The 16,615-nt window shown below is 43.0% G+C and overlaps 2 protein-coding genes across 11 annotated transcripts in view; one reads left to right on the top strand and one right to left on the bottom strand.

Annotated features, from left to right (window-relative positions):
• The window catches only part of Arid4b (AT-rich interaction domain 4B), a 125,671-nt gene extending 123,853 nt beyond the window's left edge, over positions 1-1,818 (bottom strand). For all 7 annotated transcript variants that reach the window (XR_004385765.1, XM_032884655.1, XM_032884656.1 and 4 more), the window contains exons 1-2: positions 1,510-1,818; positions 669-723 (exon numbers count right to left, since the gene is read on the bottom strand). Coding sequence is in view for 6 of the 7 variants with exons in the window: in XM_032884655.1 (XP_032740546.1) it covers positions 669-674 (6 nt within the window). In the remaining variant the exon portion in view is untranslated. The remainder of the gene's footprint in view (positions 1-668; positions 724-1,509) is intronic.
• A 282-nt stretch (positions 1,819-2,100) lies between these two features.
• Ggps1 (geranylgeranyl diphosphate synthase 1) lies at positions 2,101-16,319 on the top strand. 4 transcript variants are annotated; one of them, XM_032884652.1, is made up of 5 exons: positions 2,101-2,331; positions 9,377-9,469; positions 11,741-11,811; positions 12,619-13,164; positions 14,799-16,319. In XM_032884652.1, the coding sequence occupies exons 2-5, from the start codon at positions 9,400-9,402 to the stop codon at positions 14,937-14,939; spliced, it is 828 nt and encodes a 275-aa protein (XP_032740543.1). In that variant the 5' UTR covers positions 2,101-2,331; positions 9,377-9,399; the 3' UTR covers positions 14,940-16,319. The 4 variants fall into 4 exon arrangements, with proteins under 4 accessions (XP_032740543.1, XP_032740541.1, XP_032740545.1 ...); XM_032884650.1 differs by lacking the exon at positions 14,799-16,319 and having other exon boundaries at positions 12,619-13,405; XM_032884654.1 differs by lacking the exons at positions 9,377-9,469; positions 14,799-16,319 and having other exon boundaries at positions 2,121-2,331; positions 12,619-13,405.
• The last annotated feature ends 296 nt before the right edge of the window (positions 16,320-16,615 follow it).

Here is a 16,615-nt window from a genome sequence, read left to right as displayed (position 1 = left end):
CTATGATTTATCCCACCAGTATACAGACTACTTCTTAGACACTTACATTTCTTAGAAACTATTCTGTGGTCAACATGTTTACTTCAGTAGAACCTGACCATTACACACAACATATCTTAAAAGAGCATGAGTCAACTCCAAGGTCCAGAACATCAACCTATAGAAAAATGACCCATAAACAACCCAAACTACCTAGAAATACAAGGTACAACAGGCCAAATCAGCTCTCTAAAAGTAAAGAGCACCGAAGTACTTGAAACATCTTCAAAATATTTGGCTTTCTGCTTAAAATTCACGGTCCTGGTCACACAATCAAATGAAATTTTCTTTCATCGTTGTAACAGACAGACCCACTACTGTTTCGAAATTCAGGTTACTAGACCAGCTTTCTGTTTTACGATTTAAGATGCTTTATTTAATTCGTGCAGTTGTTCTTTCGGTTCCACGCAAAAGGCGCTGTTCTATTTGGGAAACCTGCTATCTCCTAACTGACTCCACAACTTCGCAACACAGCCTGTGGATGTTCGCTCCAGATGACCCTCTGTCTCCAGGGAAAGCTCCACACCGAGCCACTCCACACACCTGCCTCTGCAAAACTCACAGGCCTGCCACAGCCCCTACACTTCCTGAATTCGAAAGCCACTCAAACTGGCTGAGTGACGCCTTACCTTCATGGTGACTCTGGGGCCGCGATCCCCACGGCGACACCCGCTTCACCTGCACCTGAAGGGGAAACAAAGACACCCGGTCAGCACCAATGGCACCCCAGCACCCCCCCCCCGCCGCCCCGGGCCGTAGTGGCGGGGGCGGCACCGAGTGGGGCCAGGAGCCCGGAGCAGGCACGCGCCATCCCATCGCCCCTACCGCCCCCACCGCCCGCCGCCCCATTGTCGCGACTCCACGGACTTTTCCCCGTCCTCCACGATGACGCCATTTCTGTCAGAAGAAAACTCACAACAAGCCCAGGGTCCGGCGCGGCCTGAAGCGCGGCTGCAACTGTCCAAACCTACGGAACCGCGATGCCCGGAGCCCCGGGACTGAGCCCTCAGTGAACCGGCGGGCCCTCGGGCTGCGGAGGCTCGGCCCCACAGCGCCCGCCCGCGTCCCGCCCGAGCGAAGGCCCACAAGTGGGAGCCGGGACCCGGCACCGAGGACATCCAGCTCCCGCGGGCCAGGCCGCCGGGCCCACGGTGCGGCCCGGGAAGGGCGGCTCCGGCTCCGCGCCGCGGGGGGCGGGGGTCCCGGGAGGCCGAGGCCCCGCTGCGAACGCCGACTCAGCCCCCGTTGCCATTTGCCCCGATGCGCGGCCGGGCCCGGAGCTTACCCAGTAGAAAAGAATGCTCCTACCTCGGGCGCAGACGAGGTCTGAGCCCTACGGCCAGAGCCCACTGATCTGCCTCCCCCAATCCCCCAACACCAGCAGGCCCAAGGGAGAGATAGCGAAGGAGCGGCGGGTCCGCCGGCGACCGGGACTCCGGCTCCTCCTCCTCCCGTGGCGGCGACTGGTACCTTTGTTTGGCGGCCGCTCCGGCTCCCTCGCGGGGGGAGGGGGCGACAAAAAAATCCCTCTCGGACGGAGGTCCGGGCCCCGGTCTCAGTGTCCTCCGGAGGAACACGGCAGCCGACCTTCTCCGGCTCCCTCCGGGAAGAAGTCCAGGCAGTGGCCGTCGCGGCACCAAGCTGCGGCTGGAGACTCTCCCTCCGCTCCAGCGCCCGAGCTCCTCACTCCGGACTCGACTGACGGGCAAACATCGCTTTCCCCCACTCTGGCCCCCCTGCCCCTTCTCCCCTCCCCTCGATTCTTTTCCCCTCCCCTACCTCTTTCCCGGATGCCTCTTAGACGACCTAGGATTGGGTAGGATTCTTTGGAGCCCGCCTCTTGCAAGTTTCTATTGGTTTGAGCGATGCAAACAACGACGCCATTTACTCACCAGTTCTATGGAAACAGAAAGTTATGCCTCAATGCTTTCTGGGAATTGTAGTCCAATCTTCCAGGTCAATCGGTAAACTTACGGATATTAGAACTACCAAGACCGCAATGCCCCCTTGCCTGCGTTCGACGAGAGCAGGGAGGTGAAGGAGGCGCGGCCATGAGGCAGAGGGGAGGTGGCATACGACGCCTGCGCAGTGTGATAGGGATGGCGTATTTTCTTACACCGAGTATTGCGGCGTTGCTGGCCGCTGAGGAGGGCGGAGATTTCTGTGTGAAATAGGGGGAGGGCTCCAAGAAAGCTTCAGGAAGAGCGGCAGTCTGAACAATAAAGTGGGAAATTGGCGTGGGTACTGCTAGTCTCGTTTCGGCGGCTTCAAGTCTGAGATCATCGTGGAACCGTGAGCAGCAGCGCGGTGGCAGGGGGGGTGGGGGGTGGTACCCGCATGGGGAGCGGGGGAGGGGGCGGTACGAAAGAGGAAGAAGTAAGGAGGGAGAGAGGACCCGGATGCTGACCCTGGTCGGAGTGACTGGCGGCCCGGTGCTGGGCTGAGGGAGAGGCAGAGGAGCTCGGGAAAAGTGGAAGGGCCACCAGTGCAGCTCAGGGAAGAAGCCGGCCCGCGAGCTTATTACAGTGCCTGTGTGGAGCCCTTTTTTTTTTCCTTCAGAGCCATCGTTCCCCGGGGTTGGAGTCAAAGGTTCTTGCTGTGCGCGTTAACAGCTGAGCTTCTCGGTGGCCCCTATCTGTTTAGCTAGTCTCAAGCCAGAGCCTGCCTATTTGAGAGAGAGAGGGGGGGGGGGGAGGCACTGACTTTGCATCAAGTTTTCAATATCGTATGAATGTTTGATGCGCTGAGTTTACCCTCTGAGGTGTTAGGAGAAGCATTCATTCAGTCCTCATGTGGAAAGACGGGATGGATCTTGTACAACTTCCAGAACCGAAGTCTAGTCAAAGTGAAGCATGATAGGAGGATGTGAATTAGAGCTTTGGCTTAGAGAGGTATAGAAAGGCTTCCCTGAGAGAGTGAGGACTAAGCTTGGCTCAAGAAACCAGCTGGAGTTATTAAGGAAAGGAAACCAGTTTCAGGAAAAAGATTTCCCAGTATGAAGAACTGAGGCCCAGAGAGATGAGGAAGGATGGTTAAGGAATTTTGATCCAGCAGCCTGGAGACTGAAACAGGATTACTTTGAGTTGTAAGCAAGCCTGGACTACACAGGATGGCCCTGTCTCCAGAAAAGGGAAAAAAAAATTAAAAACAGTTTTTATCTGGTCCAGTGGTCCAGTGAACAATAGGATATCTTGGATTTTGAACTGCTAAAATGATAACTCACTCAAGAGGAGCTTAGCATTATGGTGCTGACAAGTCCTAATACCAGCCTGATCTACAGAATGAATTCCAGGCTAGCTTGAACCACATAAACACTGTCTCAAAAAGAAAATTATATAGAGGAAGAGCAGAGAGGCAGCTGCAGTTGCATTTCTACAGTGGAAAAACAAATATGTTTGCATAGATACTAGTCTACTCTTTGAACAAATTCCTAAGAGCTTTTCATTTTGTAAGTGGGAAAATGGTGTCAGATTCACAGAGACATTCTGTGGTGACTCCACATAAAATTAACTGAGTTTGTGCCACTTAGCCATTATTACCTCTTAAATTTAAGTCTAGTATATGAGGAGCTGAAAATTCTGTGATAAATTAACAGTTCTGGATTTAAAAAAAAAATTTCAAGAGTGTATAGAACTCGAAGTGCCATAGGCTCTTAAGAAAAAGGTACAAAACGTACCGTCTCTTGGTACTAACGTCGAAGTTCTCTTTTTTTTTTTTTTTTCTTTTTTTTTTTTCTTTTTTTTCGGAGTTGGGGCCTGACCCCAGGGCCTTGGGCTTGGTAGGCAAGCGCTCTACCACTGAGCTAAATCCCCACCCCAGAAGTTCTCATGTTTACTCCACCACCGATAATACTATATGTAAATATTTTCAGGGACAGAACATTAATTGACTTACATGAATATTGCTAAATGTGAGTGAGCAAAGGAAATAGTGTTTAATTCATCACTGGTAGAGAAATATTAAAGATAAGGAAAACTTGAGAATTTAAAGAATTCTTCATTTCTGTGCAAAACGTGATTTGCTATTGACTCAGAGGCAAATTCTTGAGTTATTTTAAGTTATGTCAAATGTGTTTTCCAGGATGCAAACAAGATAGCAGCATGCTTTTTGGTGCCACCCTAAGTTACTAGCCTTCAGACTTCACCCAAAACTAAAATATGTATATATATTTTACCATATGTTTAATCCTTTTCCAGAATGATCTGTTACCAACATTTTCTCCTTCTTTCTTTGCATCTTCTTTATAGTTAACCTCTAAGAACCAAGCAACATGTCCAGCATTAACAGTTGTAATCCATCCCTCCAGAGGCCAAAGCAGGAAAGAGTTCAAGGCCATAGTCGACTGCATAGGGAGTTCCAGGCCAGTCTAGAACACATACCAAAACCCTGTCTTGGGAAAGAAAAAGTGTTACTAAGTTGGTATTTGAAATGCTTTTATGAGCATTCTTTTCCTTGTGATGTACTTAATAATAACCGCCAGTCAAGGCCAACGTAGAGCATTTCCTTCGAAGTGAGGACATGTGACATAGTATAGCCCAAGCTAGCCCTGAACCCCTGTTTCTTTTCCCCACATCCCAGCCGCTGGGATTACAGATATAGACTACCACATTTGGCTAGATGTTTTCTACTTTGGATATCTCCCTGAATTCACATTGCCGAACTGATTTGTTTTCATGAGTTGCTGATTTTTTTAATGGATATCTGACTTATTAAGAATATTGCTCTTGGGTCCTGAGTTCAATTCCCAGCAACCACATGGTGGCTCACAACCGTCTGTAATGGGATCTGATGCCCACCCTCTTCTGGTGTCTGAAGATAGCAACAGTGTACTCATATAACTAAAATAAATAAATCTTTAAAAAAAAAAAAAAAAAAAAAAGAATATTGCTCTTGAGGCCAGAGAAGTGGCTCAGTAACTACTTTATAAAGTGCTTGCTGTGAAATCATGAGGACCTGAGTTCATCCCTAGCATCCTTTTAGCTGGAAATGACTACACATCTGGAATCCCAGCACTGGGAAGTCAAAGGCTGGAAGATCGCTGGGGCTTGCTAGTCACCTATTCTGGCCAAACTAACAAACTCTGGGTTCAGCGAAGAGCCATATTTCAAAAACTAAGGTAGAAAGAAAGTAAATAAAATACTGAATGTCAGCCTCAAAGCTCCACCTACACCACTGTGGGGGCCTGAGTAAGAATGGCCCCCAAATGCTCATATTTGAATAGTCATCACTAGTTGGTAGTACTGTTTGGGGTAGGATTAGGAGATGTGGTCTTATTGGAAGAATCCTGCAACTGGAGGTAGGCTTTGGGTTTCAAAGGCCCGTTTGTTTGTTTGTTTGTTTGTTTGTTTGTTTGTTTGTTTTAAATCTTTTTTTACAATCCAGTCATTAACTCCCTCCTGGTCTTCCCCCTGGCTGTTTCTCATCTCTCCACCCCCACTCCACCACACCTCCCACTCCCTGGGAGAGACCTCAAGTTTCTCAAGGGTTAGGTGTGTGCATCCTCTCTCACTGAATCCAGACCAGGCAGTCCTCTGCTATATATATGGGGCGGGGGGGCCTCCTATCAGCTGGTGTGTGCTGCCCAGTTGGTAGCTCAGTGTCTGAGCGATCTCAGGGGTCCAGGTTAGTTGAGACTGCTGGTCTTCTTATGGGGTTGCCCCCCTCTTCAGCTTCTTCCAGCTGTTCCCTAAGTCAACCACAGGGGTCGGAGCTTCTGTCCATTGGTTGGGTGTAAACATCTGTATATGACTCTTTCTGCTGCTTGTTGGGCCTCTCGGAGGGTACCCATGCTAGGCTGCTGTCTGTAAGCACACCATAGCATCAGTAATAATGTCAACCCTAGAAGCCTCCCCTTGAGCTGGATCCCTATTTGGGCTGTCACTGGACCTCCTTTCCCTCAGGCTCGTCTCCATTTTTGTCCCTGCAGTTCTTTTAGACAGGAACAATTCTGGGTCAGAGTTTTTGACTGTGGGTTAGCAACCCCATCCCTACACTTGATGTCTTGTCTTTCTACTGGAGGTGGACTCTACAAGTTCCCTCTCCCCACTGTAGGGCATTTCATCTAAGGTTCCTCCATTTGATTCCTGAGAGTCTCTAACCTCCCAGGTACATTCTAGAGGGTCCTTCCCCACGCCCCTGCTACCTCCTGAGATTGCCTGTTTCCATTCTTTCTGTTGACCCTCAGGGTTTCAGTCCTGTTCTCCCCACCACCACCACCCCCACACTCATACCTCAGTGGCCCATGCCATTTCTAGTTAGCTTTCTATCTCTGGTTTATGCATAAGATATAAGCTTTGAGCTACTAATCCAACGCCATGATTTCCTGCCTGCTTGCTTACTTGCACACTCCCCCAGCTTAATGGTAATGGACTCACCCTCTGAAATTGTAAACAAGCCTCCAATTAAATAGTTTGTTTTATGAGTTGCCTTAGTTGTAATATCATGTTTGTTTTGTTGGTGATGGTAGTGTTTTTTTGTTGGGAGAATTGTTTGTTTGTTTGTTTGTTGAGACAGGGTCCCTCTACATAGCACCAGCTGTCTTCAATCTCACCATGCAGACCACACTAGCTACAAACTTATAGAGATCCACTTGCATGCTGGGATTAAAAGCATATGCCACCACACCCAACTGGTCATGGTGTCTCTTTACAGCAATAAAAGCAATAACTAAGACAACCACACACACAAAATTAAATAAATGAATACTTTTTAAAGTATGCTTCTTACTGGACATGATACACATGTAATTGTAGCACTTTAGAGACTAAGGAAGGATTGTTCATTCTAGGCCAGCCTGAACTGCATAGAGAAATTCTTCCTCAAAAAAACAATAGGGGGGCTAGAGAGATGACTCAGCCATTAAGATCACTGACTGTTCTTCCAGAGGTCCTGAGTTCAATTCCCAGCAACCACATGGTGGCTCACAACCATCTGTAATGGGATCTGATGCCCTCTTCTGGTGTGTGTGAAGACAGCAACAGTATACACATATAAATATAAATATAAATAAATAAATAAATAAATAAATAGTAAGAGGAAACAAGATAGAGGAGGGGACTAATAGCCCCTTTTAAAAAATAAAATAAAAATGGGGGGGGAGTTTGATCCTAAAGAGTAACCTGAACAATAAATGCATCACTTTCATTCCTTGATTTCATGTATTAATCTGTAAAGAGCTACTAGAGTAGATGGACTCAGTCATTGAAACATCTACAAAGCATAAGGACCTAAATTCAGATCCCCCTGTAAAAGCCAAGTTCCACAACTCGTAACCCCAGCACTAGACTGGGCCAGAACAAGCATATCCCAGGAATTCATTAGCCAGCTAAATTAACAAGGCCAGGATTCGATGGTAGGACCTATCTCAGCTATAAAAATATAAGATGGAAAATGATTGAAGAAGACCCAAGGTTATATGCTATGCAAACATGTACTCACACACATGCACACATAAATTTTTTTGTTTATCACAGGTATTTATTGTATATGTGAGTGCCCACATACTTCAGTGCTGTGTGTAGTGCTCAGGGTAGTTTTCGGCTCTTAACTTCTCTGTCTTAATTTTGTGTATGGAGTCAGCAGATGGCTCTAGTTACCTGGGTTTGCCACCAAGTCTGACAACCTGAGTTTTTCAATCCATGGGATTCACATTCAAGAGAACTGTGTCCTTGTTTCTAGAGCCTATGAAGTTGACAACACTGACCTGTGACACGCAGCACTTTGCCCAGCAGTAATCATAAACTGCCATCTATAACCATATTATGTTTGGTGTTACATTTACATGTACAGAGTGAATCCATCTAAGGTTATTGGAAGAGGGCTTGTGATCCTACAGACCAAAATGGTCATCCCCAAAGAAGACAAAACTCATAACACCTAAGGCTTGCCAGAGGCATCATAGTTACTAGAAAAACAGACTCTGTGGAGAAAAGTAAAAGTCAATATTTGCAAAGAAATGGAAGACTCACCAGTAAAGGAGAGCCCTGCAAAGGCCAGGATGGAAGCTGGGTATTATGGCATGCTCTGTAATCCCAGTACTTGGGAGAAGAGGCAGAAGGGTCAGGAAGGAATTCAAAGCTAGCGGGCGTAAAATATATCTTGTCTCAAAAAATACATGTATGCATGCCGTGATTTATATTCTAGGAAGTATTAAAGTAAATGCAGAATTAAAAATATTTCAACACTAATTATACAAAATAATAATATTCAAATGAGCATGCATCTTAAAAACAATCTCCAGGACTGGAGAGATGGCTCAATGGTTAAGAGCGCTGACTGCACTTCCTAGAGGTCCTGAGTTCAATTCCCAGCAACCACATGGTGGCTCACAACCATCTGTAATGGGATCTGATGCCCTCTTCTGGTGTGCATGAAGACAGGGACAGTGTACTCACATAAAATAAATAAAATCTTAAAAAAAAAAGCCTCCAAAATTTATTGATTTAAGTATTCCTCACAAAGCACACCTATCCTAATCATAGAGCATTTGCTAATTTGGAATCATTATAGAAATGTCTTTTTGTGAATTTGTTTTGGAATTTATTTGATGTCAACAATTTAAGTCCTTTATGATTAATTAACTAGGAAATTTTACTGTAGATCATCTAAGAAAATTACTTCAAAATCAACTGAACAATGTTATCAGTAGACTGAAGAATTTTTCTTTAGAAACTTGAGGTATAATTTATACAGCAACCATCAAAAGTATATAGTTCAAGGTGGGTTTGGTGGCTTGAACCCATAATTTCAAGGCCATCTTGGGCATCATAGTAAGATTGTATCTCAGGACTAAACTAGATATGGTGGGGTGTGTGTGTGTGTGTGTGTGTGTGTGTGTGTGTGTGTATGTGTGAGATCTCAGCACTGAAAACCCTGAGGCAAAATGATCACAAGTTTGAGGACAGCTGAGCTATAATGTAAGACCTTCTTCAAAAAACTTCTTTAAAATTTAGATTTTTTTTAGTATATTCACAGTATACAGACATCACCGTATCTAATAACATTTTGATTCTTTATATACACACATGTACCTTTATAATTCATTAGTAATAGTCTTTTTGTTCTAGCCAGCAACTACTAACCTGTTTTCCCATCTGTATAGGTTGCCTGATTCAGAACATTTCCTATAAATAGGATCATACAGCCTGTTTTGTGGCTGCCTCCTTTTGCTTTCTTTACATAATTTTTGCAAGGTTTTATACATGTAATGTTTTGCTGTATAAATAAAATTTTAAATCTATCATCCCAAAAAAGTATCTTGACAAAAAGTCCTTTGCCATCTAACACTTAAAGATAATTTGATTTGTGAGATCATTTTTATATTTCTCCTTTCTAACAGGTCAACTTTGAAATTAATAAAACATGGAGAAAACTAAAGAGAAAGCTGAAAGAATTCTTCTAGAGCCTTATAAGTACTTACTTCAATTACCAGGTAACAAATAGTTGTTATTAATAGATAGATAGATAGATAGATAGATAGATAGATAGATAGATAGAGCGAGCATGCATAATTTTCAGAGTACTCATTTAAATGTAAAATTAAATTTAAATGGTTCTTGAGAACTTCTAGTGGAAGTTAATACCACTATAAGAGGAATTACTCAAAAAACTGTATGTGAAATGTTTCTGTTTTATTGAGACAAAAATCTCGTTAGTATAGCCCTGGGCTGACCTAGAACTCAACTGTAGCCCAGGCTGGCCTAGAATTTGTGGTAAACCTCCTACCCGTCTTTTAATTGTTGGGATTATAGGTATGCTCTGGCCACTTCTAAAAGTTATTTCTTCTTCCTGTGAGTTTTGTGTCTGTGGGAGGGTATGTACACATGAGTATAAGTGCCTGTGGTCAGAAGAGGGTGTTAGATCTCTGGAGCTGGAATCACAACCAATGATGAGCCACCTGATGGAGGTGCTTGGAACTAGACCCAGCTCCTCTCCAGGACTTTATCCCTCAGCCATCTGTCCATCTCAACTCTCCCTCTCTTCAGTTCATTTAGTGGGAATGTATGTGGTACTCAGAAGATCCTGGGGACCGGATTCAGGTCATAAGGCTTGGCCCTAACACCTTTACCCAGAAACTTAACTTTTTTTTATTTGAGTCTTGCTGACCTTGAACTCACAAAGATCCATCTCTCTGCCTTTTCGGTGCTGAGATTAAAGGTGTGCATCACTACACCGAAACTAAAACAACTTTTTCCCTTTTTGAGTTTTATGGAGGTTTTGGCTGTGTGTGTGTCTGTGCAACCCACTCTATCCCTGTGCCTGAGAGGGCAGGGGAGGACGCAGCTCCATTAGGACTAGGCGTAGAGGTACACCTGTGAGCCAGCATGTGTATGCGTGGAATCAAACCTAGGACCTCTGGAAGAGCAGCAAGTGCTCTTGACCACTGAGCCATCTCTCCAGCCGCTGAAAGTTAACTTTTATTTAGCTGTTTTCTTGAGCCTTGTTCTGAATTTACAGTATTAGAAGTTCACACTATATTTTTACGAAATGAACTAGTTGTGACTGCTTTCTGTTTGGGTTAATTTAACTTCTATTGGCATCTACTACCTAAAGACATTTCTCAAGCGCTCCATGTAAAAAAGAAAATGCCGCTAAAACCTAGTCAACACAGGAGGCTAGCACTTGTTTAAATGGAGGACATGTAAACTAAAGTTGCTCTTAAAATCTTAATTTAAAGGAATGATAGATTTTTTTTTTTTCTGAGACAGGGTTTCTCTGTGTAAACAGCCCTAGTTGTCATAAACTTGCTTTGTAGTCTAAGCTGACCTTGAACTCACAGAGATCTGCCTGCCTCTGCCTCCCAGATGCTGGGATTAAATGCCACCCCCACCACCAGGCAAAGTGACAAATAATCTTGTGAGGAAATTCATTGGCAAAATTCTTGAAGTTTTGTGTGACAGATAGTGCTAATTGTCCTTGAACAGATTTTCTTGATTTTCAGAAAAATAAGAGATTAAATTGTATTTTCTAAAGATGCCCATTCCATCTTCAGTACAATGGTTCAGATTAAAACTCACTTAAATGCTTTAGACTTTCATTTTAAAAAAAAAACTTTTGATTTTTAGTTGTGTGCATATGTGTGTTAGGAGTAAGGAGGACGCACGTATGAGCTGGGTCCACACAGAGGACTACAGAGGGTCCGTTAGTAACTTTGGATCTCCTGAACTTGGAATTACATGTAGTTGTGAGCCACCTACAATAGATGTTGGGAACCACACTGGGTCCTGGTCCTCTACAAGAGCAGGGAATGCCCTTTACCACTGAGTCATCCCTCTGTTCACCCAGGTGTAGTTTGAATGGTGAAATGAAGAGGGTAAGTTCAGCCTCACTGAGCCCTTTACAGTGGGGAATCTGAGGGCTACTCAACTGGGAAGGAAATGAGTTGATGGGACTGTTTTATTAAGTCTTCTCAGTTTTGAAGCAAGTTTATCAGTTTTCCTTGTAATCACATTTTGGAGGCCAATTAGGTAACGTAGCCAGTGAAGTTACCTGACACCAAGCCTAAGATCTAACGTTTATCCCTAGGACCCACATACAACCTGCAGACTGTCTTTTGATCTCCACAAGTATACCATGGAGTACACATGTACATACAAACGCAATTAACTAAATGTTTTTAAAATAATTTTTAAGTAAAATAATGTATTTTTTTTTGTTTTTTTTTTTTTTTTTTTTTTTGTCGTATTCTATGCTTTAATTGCAGGTAAACAGGTGAGAACCAAACTTTCACAGGCATTTAATCACTGGCTGAAAGTTCCAGAAGACAAGCTACAGGTATCTAGGCAGTCTGACTACTTCTCTTTTTGTCCTACTGGGGCACATTCTGGACCCTCAGCACCTGGGCAAGTGCCCTGCCACTGAGCCACATACCCAGTCCTTAGGCAGTGCTGACCTCATTCTTCCTCCCATTGAATCACCAAGGAATTAGTAGATGTCCCAGAAAAAGTACTCCAAGATTCTTATTTTGTTAATGCTTTTACCATATTATATATTAAGGCTGCTTAATATATTTTATATAATATATTTTTATATTATAATATAATTATACTTTATATAAAAATGTATATTAGCTGTAAAAAGCTTAAGATAACTGAGACATTAATTAATTTGGAACTATCATCAAGTACAAACTGTTTGGGCCAAGCATGGCGGTATACATGTAGAATTCCATAACTTAGGTGCTGGCTACATAGGATGACCATGTCTCAAAAGAAAAAAAATCTCGACTAGAGAGATGGCACTAATATTAATTAAGAGCATGTACTGCTTTTGCAGAGGACCTAAGTTCAATTCCCAGCATCCACATCCGGCACCTCACAACTGCCTCTAACTCTAGATCCAGGTTTATCTGATGTCTCTGGCCTCCAAGGGCACCTGTCCTCACAAGAACATACGCCACACTGACACAAACACAAAAAAATTCTCTGTGTGTATGTACAATAGCTTTTTCTGTATCCGTGTGTGTGTGTGGGGCGTGTGTGTGTGTGTGTGTGTGTGTGTGTGTGTGTGTGTGTGTGTGCGTGTGTGTGTGCGCGCGCGCGCGCCTTATTGAAATTTTCTTCTTTGGTTGTTTTTCTCTAGATTATCATTGAAGTGACTGAAATGTTGCATAATGCCAGTTTACTCATTGATGATATTGAAGACAGTTCAAAGCTCCGACGTGGTTTTCCAGTTGCTCACAGCATCTATGGTGTCCCATCTGTCATTAACTCTGCCAATTATGTCTACTTCCTTGGCCTGGAAAAAGTCTTAACACTTGATCACCCAGATGCAGTGAAGCTTTTCACACGACAGCTTTTGGAACTTCATCAGGGACAGGGCCTAGATATTTACTGGAGAGATACCTACACTTGTCCGACTGAAGAAGAATATAAAGCCATGGTGTTGCAGAAGACAGGTGGTTTGTTTGGATTAGCCGTAGGTCTCATGCAGCTGTTCTCTGACTACAAAGAAGATCTAAAGCCACTGCTGGACACACTTGGGCTCTTTTTCCAGATTAGAGATGATTACGCCAATCTACACTCCAAAGAATACAGTGAAAACAAAAGTTTCTGTGAAGACCTGACAGAAGGAAAGTTCTCATTTCCTACTATTCATGCCATTTGGTCAAGGCCAGAAAGCACCCAGGTACAGAACATCCTGCGCCAGAGAACAGAAAATATAGACATTAAAAAGTACTGTGTGCAGTACCTGGAGGATGTAGGTTCTTTTGAATATACGCGATACACTCTTAGAGAGCTCGAAGCTAAAGCCTACAGACAAATCGAGGCCTGCGGTGGGAACCCTTCACTAGTGGCTTTAGTCAAGCATTTAAGTAAGATGTTCACAGAAGAAAATGAATAATGTTAGCCATTCTTTTTTTTTAAGATTTATTTATATATGTGAATACACCGTAGCTGTCTTCAGACACACCAGAAGGCACATGCCTGTAGTCTTAGTACTTAGGGGCAATAGAGATCAAAAGTTGAGGGTCCTTATTGGCTACATAGTGGGCTGGGACTAGCCTGGATTTTGTTTGAGTTTACCCTGCAGCCCTAGGCCAAAGTAGCTCTTGAGCTCTAGAGGCCTTGTAATATCCCAGAAGAGAGCATCAGATCCCATTACAGATGGTTATGAGCCACCATGTGGTTGCTGGGAATTGAACTCAGGACCTCTGGAAGAACAGTCAGTGCTCTTAACCACTGAGCCATCTCTCTAGCCCAATGTTAGTCATTCTTGATTAGACTCAATAATTTCTTTTAGTTGAAAATGAGAAGTGGTTTCTTCCCATTTATCTTTTCAAGTACTAGTCTCCAAAAATTGAGTAAATGAGGGTAATGTGTGTAAAATGTTTTGTTTTCAAAATCCCTTTGCATAAAATACAAAATTGAGGGCTAGAGAGATGGCTCAGTGGTTAAAAGGCTGCTCTTCCAGAGAACCCAAGTTCCATCCCCAGGGCCCACAGTAAAGTTCACCAACATCTGTAACTATTTCCACATAATCTTCTGGGCCTTTCAGGCACCAGGCACACACATAATATACAGGTATACCTACATATAGGTATGTAGGGTCATAAATTTCAGACACTGAATGTGACCAGCTCGTCCTACTACCCCACATATACTGGGCTTGTCAATAAAAACGACTTATATTCCAAGAAACTATCTGCTTTCTAACTGTGAATGGAGGGTTTCCAGTTCATAGATGACAATTCAAACAGGGATTTCTTAGACAAGTCTCTCTTGCTAGTTGGCTAAAAAGACCAAAGAACTGCTGTTTTTCCCTAAATGATAGTGCCAAGAGTACCTCAGTTTTATCTCTAAAGTCCTGTACCAAAGTCTGAAAAGACAAAATAAATACACAGGCACTTTTCCAACCACCTTGCTTGTTTCCATGCTTGACACCCCACAAATTGACCCTTTTGACAAAAGAGGCTGCTCTACTTAATGAAGTTCAATTCACAACCGAGTCTTGGTTTTTTTTTTTTTTTTTTTTTTGTTTGTGTTTTTTTCTGGTTTGTTTTTTTTTTTTTAACATTTTTCTGACCCAATCTGATTAGTATCTGTGTATAATGTTTCTTTGAAAAAAGAAAATAATATAAAAGATGTTCATGGAGTTCACCAGTAATGCCAGCATTCTGAAGTAGAGTCAGGATGATTAGAAGTTCAAGGTTATACTCTGCTCTTATATATATAAGTTTGAGGCCAGTCTGAGTTACAGGGGACATTGTGTCCAAAGAAAATAAAAAGAAAAAAACCGAATTTTTTTATTTCTTGAGACAGGTTTTACTATGCAATTCTAGCTGGCCTAGAACTCCAGGATCTATTAGCCTGGCTTCTGCCTCTTCCAGTGCTAGAATCAAATGTGTGTCCTACCATGATGCCTGGCAAAGACTGTGTAAGTCAATTTATTTCCTTGCCTAATTAAATTAATTTTGGCCTGGTGCTAACTCATAATTCTTTTGTTGTTCTTTTCTTGCCTTTGTTGGTAACAAGAATGTTTAACAGTGAGTTGAGAACCTTTTTAGAGTCATTTTGTCTTTCCAGTAATCAAAATCTCATTCTTTATTTGCTTGTGGTCCCAAATGTTAATTCAGAAAAGACCCAGGAGGCTGGAGAGATGGCTCAGAGGTTAAGAGCACTGGCTGCTCTTCCAGAGGTCCTAGTTCAGTTTCCAGTACCCACAGCTCACACCTGTCTGTAACTCCAGTTCCAGAGGATCTGATACCCTCACATAGACATACATGGAAGCAAAACACCACATTTAAAAAAACGAAAAGAAGTATCTGAAGAGACCCAGAACATGGGTAGCTTAGTTAAGTTAATAACATGACTTTATTTGCTTAGATTTGTGCTACAGTAATGCTTTTCCTGCCTAAGAAAGTCTTGAGATAACCTCTTAGAGAAATGTTGGATTTTGCTGTGTCAGAGACATACTTTTTAAACTGTAAATTTTATAATTTATGCAGTTTCAGAAGAACATTAATTTTTTTATATCAAAACTGCGAGAATAAAGGTCAGTTGTATTGCCATAAATCTCTTGACTCAGCAAAGCGTTATTTCATTGAGTTGAAGTCTGGCTTTGTTGTCTAAACTGTTGTTGACCTCATCATCTTCCTTCAGCCTTTTGCTTCCTGTGCCAGCCAGTGCTGCCAGGGAATGTTTTCCTGGCTGCTGTTGTGGCCACTGCTGCTTGTTTAGCAACCTCCTATCCTGGGTAACCTGTATTGTTTGTCTCTTCTTTCTTTCCTAGCAGAAGAGGAGTCCTCACCTAGCAATCTAATGTCCTTTATTATATTTTTCCATTCTCCACCTATCACATGTGGAGTCTCCTAACTTTCTTCAAATTATTTACTTCAAATCTGCCTTCAAGTAGTCTTCCTTTTACTTCCAAAAATGTAAGCCATATGAGGTGGCACATGCCTGTAGTCTTAGTACTTAGGGGCAATAGAGATCAAAAGTTGAGGGTCCTTATTGGCTACATAGTGGGCTGGGACTAGCCTGGATTTTGTTTGAGTTTACCCTGCAGCCCTAGGCCAAAGTAGCTCTTGAGCTCTAGAGGCCTTGTAATATCCCAGGCTATAATTCTCAGGGATCCTAGAGCTCATTGTAAGCTATGTGCTAAGAGAAAAGGGAAAGACGTGTGTATTTATACAGCTTTAATCCCAGCACTCAAGTGGCAGAGGCAGGCAGATCTCTTATCACCTGGTATACATACAGTTCCAGGCAAGACAAGGCAACATAATGAGGTCAGGGTCTCTCTCTCTCTCTCTCTCTCTCTCTCTCTCTCTCTCTCTCTCTCTCTCTCTCTCTCAAGAAAAAAAAGTTTCAAGTACAAAAAAAAAAAGAAGGCTCAAAATAATGAGCCCTTTATAATATAGTGAGCATTTTGCTTCTTCAACCCTACCATCCCGCTTGGCTAACTACAGACTCACTCTGCTCATCTTAATTCATCATTTTATATTATTCAATATGTTGAGACTTAGCTATAATGTGAAGGTATTGTTTTACTGTGTACTGCTTAGTTGAAAAAAATACCAAAAAAAAAAAAAAATCAGTTAGGAATTTCAATGTTAACTTGTTCAAGTCCACTCCGTACA

This window comes from Rattus rattus, chromosome 14, assembly GCF_011064425.1.
Source record: "Rattus rattus isolate New Zealand chromosome 14, Rrattus_CSIRO_v1, whole genome shotgun sequence".
Classification (NCBI taxonomy): domain Eukaryota; kingdom Metazoa; phylum Chordata; class Mammalia; order Rodentia; family Muridae; genus Rattus; species Rattus rattus.
Note: the sequence above shows the minus strand (reverse complement) of the source record. Positions and strands in the feature narration are given on the sequence as shown.